The sequence below is a fragment of the Trachymyrmex septentrionalis genome, unplaced genomic scaffold (assembly GCF_001594115.1).
Source record: "Trachymyrmex septentrionalis isolate Tsep2-gDNA-1 unplaced genomic scaffold, Tsep1.0 scaffold62, whole genome shotgun sequence".
In the NCBI taxonomy this organism is placed as follows: Eukaryota; Metazoa; Arthropoda; class Insecta; order Hymenoptera; family Formicidae; genus Trachymyrmex; species Trachymyrmex septentrionalis.
In genome coordinates this window covers 2,790,069-2,795,917 of record NW_017305800.1, presented here as the reverse complement: position 1 = coordinate 2,795,917, position 5,849 = coordinate 2,790,069, and the positions used below count along the sequence as shown (strand labels likewise).

Below are 5,849 nucleotides of genomic sequence, written 5' to 3'. Positions count from 1 at the left end.
TCCCGTTTTCTGGACAGACACTCGTCTATCATCGAGAGCCACGTTTGGCATTACTCGCATTGCTCGTGGAACCACCGTCAAGCTTATCCGTACTTGGATATCGCGTTACCATTAAGCACCTTGGGCTGTATTAACCGGCTTCAACGCGGCGAACTCGTTCGCGCTCGGTCATATCGGGCAAGGTGTGGCCGATCAATTTTTTTCCTTTTCTCCAGGGTTACGCGTACGACCCCCTTTTACCGTGCAAATCCACGGTGGATTGAAAGTAATCCATTGCGCCGGCGGATATTCGGCAAATCTCGAATTATTTTGCAAAATGTATCAAGTGCTGGATCGCGTTCTTATTTTTATTTTTATTTTTATTAAGATACACAATCGCATTACATTTTAGCTTTAGATAAAGACTTTATTTTTATCGTTTAAACTCTCGCTCGAAAAGTGAAAAATTCGAGTTCAATTTGCGGTCCACTCGATCGCGCTCCCTCGCTATCTCAAAGGATAAAAGACTCCTGATCGTTTAAACTCCATTCTTGACAGATACTCCGAGGAATTTTCCGCAAAGCGTCGATTTTTCGATTAGCAATCGCGCACTCGCGGGAAAGTGCGATTTTCTTCGCGATTCGTTCGCGCGATGCGCGGCAACGCGAGATCTCACGAATCTCATAATGCAACGCGCTCATGGGAGCGCGGGACGGCCTCCTCATATTAGGTACGTTCAACAATTGCACGCGCGTATGCCCGATTCAGCGCATCCATTATCGCACTCGTTTGCCTAATTTCACCTCACCGCTAATCCATGACTCCGTATTAGTCAGATCGATCGTCAGAAGCGTGGAATCGTTTCCACGATGTTTTTCCCTCTCTTTTCTCTCCAAGAGTCCGCTCCGCGACGCTGATCGCGAACGCGGTCGTTGATCCCGTACGATTATACATCAACAGAAACTCCGGTAACGAGCAGAAGAATTCCTTACGTCGACCATCCTCCATTATCTCGCACGTAATCTTAGAACTCGCGAAAGCTTACACGCGCGATTTTCAATGTTTCGACGCTAAATGTTAACGTTGATGCGGCAATGTGTTTCGCAGCGAGATATCAGCGAGTAACACATTTCTTCTATAATAGAATATCATAGATTTTCCATGAAATTTTCTTTCGGAATAGAATAAAGGAGTAGAATAAAGACGGGACGCGTTCGCGATTTCTCCACGCTAAATATTAACTCTGGAGAACATTACGATATGAAATGTTGAGTCGTACGCTTATTCGTAACGATCGTGATTTTTTTTTTTTCCTTTTCGCTGCTTTCCCCATCGTATTCATATTTCTGATCTCGCATACCTGTACATAAGGCCTCCCGTACAGGATTCCAGTAGAGCGCCGCCGAAAACGCACACGTAATATTGTGTGCAATCACGCGGATGAGGGTAATATCCAAATTCTTCGGGGCATTCAAATTCCAGGACTGCCTCATTTCTGCTGGCTCTCGCACTTCTCGGAGTATTCCGTTGGCATCCTAAAAAATAAATAGAAAAACAAATTTAAAATGTTATGATAACGCAACTCTAAATGTTTGATTTTTTAATCTAATACATTATTTAGCCCTTCAATCAATACATACATTAATTAATTTAATGTTATTAATATTGCTAAAGACCAGCAAGATTTCCTTCTACTCCATAAATTGAAATTAAATTATCGCCAGATCAAAATTCGAGCCTGAAATTCCCTGAGGGCTCTATCCGATTATACAATACATATATCCGAATCGGACATGCGTCTGATCCTATCGGAGCTTATATGGCCTCTTGCATAGTTTATCCAATCCTAGATCTCCGCGGAATTGCGAAATAAGATTTTTATGCAGTCCATATTGCGAAACAGTAAAACAAAGAAAAGTAGGAATTAGCAGGATTAATAGGCCTCGTACGGATATACAAAACCAACAACCATTGTTGTGAGACCGCTAAAAATTATTTTTGATCTTTGCGATCGGATTATCGTGCGAGATAAACCTTTGTAATTTCACACAAGACTTAGAATGGATATAGGGATTTTTAATAAATCTATTTGTTTCTCTCCACATTTTACATAATAATGCATTTTGGTAAAATTATCTTCAAATAAAATTTCTTTAAATATATATTAAAAAATTAATATTGTTAATACAATTAACAATAATTAATAAAGCTTAAATTATACAAGTAAATATACTTTTTCCAAACTCTGATGCACATTTTTATTACCATTCTCACTTTTGCAGACTCGTATTCCAATTTGAAAGTTCATCCCACTTTAGAAATTAAAGACGCGTTATGTATTAGCCAATAATAATCGACTAATAATATCAGCCGATAATTTCACTTGAGAACTCGATGCATAAATGCACCTTCATTAATTATATACGAACAAAGCGCGCGTCAATGCTGGTGTGAATTATGATTACAATCTATTTATTCCGACGTGACGTACGCAGGGCGAGTCGGGCCGTGAAATGTCGTAAACATTTTCAGCTTTGAACGAGCGTGACATGATTGCCTGCCGTATATCATCGCGTACCGCATGTTCGTACTTGCATGTTGAAACGCGAGCGCGATAAATGCAGCGGCGGATTGTGCAACGGAAAAGTAGCCGGATTTTTGGTCGACCTTGTACTCACACGCACAAGACTGTTACGTACAACATATGTATAACGCCCAAACGTGTTTACCGGACTGCCCTAACTCAAAAGAACTTAACCGCTCACTTATGCGGGGTTTACAATAGAAGTCGTAGGTCTTAAGTAGAAAATTGACCAATTATAGTCGATTATTCTTCTTATATTCGACTGTGATTGATTCATTGTCTACGACTTAAGACTCTACGACCGTTGCGACTTCTATTGTAGATCCCACATTAGAGAGAACCGTTTTTACCGTTTTAGTCTCAGGGAGGATACCGGGCGGGGTAAGCGCGGAGAACGTGCAAGACATGGAAAAGCCTTACAACAATGCGGAGGCATTAATTTTCCCGAACGCAACGCAAGGTACGCAAAAGAAAAACGCACGAGGAAAAACGTAAGTACGCGCGCGGATCTCGCGTTGCACGGATTTCGCAATCCGAGCCTCTCTCGCAAGAGGAAGTTCGAGCCGGGGGGTCTTTCACGGTGAAGTTTTCCCTCTGATTATAGAGCCGGGTTGATTAATAAGCGCCCCTGGAAATCGAGATAATTGCGACTTAATGAGAAAACGTGCAGTCGTGGCCGAAGAATGGGTATCAGCGTTGTCGGAAGCGCGTTCGCGCATTCCATTCCTCAATCATCGGTAGAAAATAAGAAAAAAAGACTTAAAAAAGAAAGAGATGAGAGAGAGAGAGAGAGAGAATGATCAACGGGTCGAACGGGAATCGGAGATAGAAGTGTCGTGAAAGCGAGACTGAAACAGTGCAGGAGGATGCGCGCACGTATCCGTGTTTTCCAATGCCTCGGCGAGACGTTGGAACCGGAACGGCTGGATTTTTAGTCACGCGACACAAACGCGGGACAAAAGCGCCACTTACCGTTATTGCTCGACGGTTTTTCGCTTACCAGAAGTCATCACCGGTTTACGCGCGACGCGAATTGCGCGACTTGCGGATGCCACGCGTGGGTGCCTCAGACATGTCCGCGCGGTTCGAGAAAAGCGAATGCACAAGCCTGCTTCCCATACGCATAGAGGACCGTTGTGTAATCATCAGGCAGGTACCCGGTGCGCGGTCTAATGACGAGCAATAACGAATCTGCTAGGCGCGCGAGCGCGTATTATCGTAACGGCGATTAAAATTAGGTAACCGGAGTGGGAAAAAAAATGGGAAGATCGCTCGATCGCTGGGAAGGAGAGATCGAGAATGGGAGATTGATTTTTAGAGAATACGGCTAATTAAGTGCGCGCGCAACACCGGGCGCAATGAGCGAGATGCGATGGAATTAATTACTCCCCCTCTCCCCCTTCCTGCCCTCCCCTACCCTCCAGCCCCGTTAATTCACGATGCGTCCCGGTATAATGGGCGACGAGTTTCGTACAGTATAGCGTGAGTTAATGCACTTACACATTTTACGAGGCTGAAAACGTATGATAACTATTCGCTTAACTTTCCGTGCAATTTAGTTTTTTCTTGCAGGAAAGTACGTTCGTTTACTAAATTCCTCTATACGTAATTCTCCTGTACGTATACGTACGAGAGCTTTTTGTTTATAAGAAGGACGTTTATTATTTTCAGATTGCAAGTGCAAGTCGTGTTCGAACAAAATTGCATGACAGATACACGGGTGTAATTTATACACGCCGTATAATTACGCATTTGGCGGAGCAAGACACGTTGTCTTCCTGGCGGCATTGAAGGCATCGGCCAGCTGAAGTATTCGATTGCGAAGGTCGCCGGGAAATGCCGGAACGGAGAAAAGAGGTGGATTTGAACGGGATACGAACGTCCTCGACCGTACGGATGCAGAAGGACGCGTATACGCGGCAATTGACGTCAGGGGATTTAATTTCAAACGCAGAGATCCCAGTCCCATTCTCTCTTTCTTTCTCCCTTTCTCTTTCTTTCTGATTGTCGTTGGCATGGCGGTTGATCTCAAAATCCTTCACTCGTAACCTTGAAAGCGGCCTCAAGATCGCTGCCTGTGATCCAAAATCTTACTTTCAGCTATTCTTGTTAATCTAATTGGGGCGATTCCGTTTCGATAAGAAATCATGAATATCCAATGATACTTTCAAGTTGTTTTTTTTTTATTAATCAATCATTCGTTAAGTCAATGATATTTTGAATATTTTTTAATATTATAAACTTTTGTAATGCCCGGAATATATTAGATAACTATCTAATTTAATTAATAATCGTTAATAATAAAATTTCAGATAGAACCAATGGCGATTCATAGAAATCATGGCTCACCTTCAGGTCTCTTTTTCAAAAATATTTACAACAAAATGTTACATATATATTTTTAGTATTTCCGAAATACTTAATCATAATTTTAATATTCCAAAAATATTTTTTAATTTATGATTCCGTTATATCACATTCTCTTTCATGTTGATAAAATTTTAAATAAAACGTTTTACGAATTATATATTTAAATAATTTTTTTCAATATGAATAATAATTCAAATATCAATTTTTCAAAAATCTATTCTTCAAAACTCTATTTTTTTATATTTAATCTTATAATAACAAAAATTTCGCTTGTGGAGCGCCAATGGCCTTCTCCCTCTTGACAAATTTCTGACTCCAACAATGGATAGAATATATTAATTAATGTATTAATTCTTAAGTACAGGTGAGAAACTGATCAATTTTTCTGGGAACACACCTTTCAACTATTTTGTGTGTACGTATCTCGTTACGTAAAGAATTCACACTAACGCAATTTTCTATCGCGTCACTGACATTTGACAGTGGAAATGGAATTATCTGCAAAATATAATGCAGCCAGATATCTTTGACGGGTAGCGACATTCTAGTACATTGTAGTCGACGTATCATCTACAAATAATACGTTCCAAGAGTATACCTGATGAATAATGTTTGCGATGCGGACGCATACAAGAACGTTGCACCCGGCGTACTAAATGTCAAGCAGGACGCCATGCAATAGACGCGTGTCGACCTAGAAATTCTCAAATGATGCGTCGCGATTGCTAAAGTGACACAAAGTGCGTTGCAGCCTTTTACGGTTGGTAAATGCGTATCCAACGGCTACTAATCCTCGTTTCACTGAAATCTCTGATCGCTAATTACACGGCCATATCACGTTTCACGTTGCGATTTTTAATTGCACGACCACACGCCATGTCTCATATTGTATACGAATCACATTTTCCACTATCTC

The 5,849-nt window shown here is 41.2% G+C and overlaps 1 protein-coding gene across 2 annotated transcripts in view; it reads right to left on the bottom strand.

Moving 5' to 3' along the window:
- LOC108752835 overlaps window positions 1–5,849 on the bottom strand; it is a 57,588-nt gene that overhangs the window by 13,551 nt on the left and 38,188 nt on the right. For both annotated transcript variants that reach the window (XM_018493964.1, XM_018493962.1), the window contains exon 2: window positions 1,340–1,514. In XM_018493964.1, coding sequence (XP_018349466.1) covers window positions 1,340–1,514 — 175 coding nt within the window. The remainder of the gene's footprint in view (window positions 1–1,339; window positions 1,515–5,849) is intronic.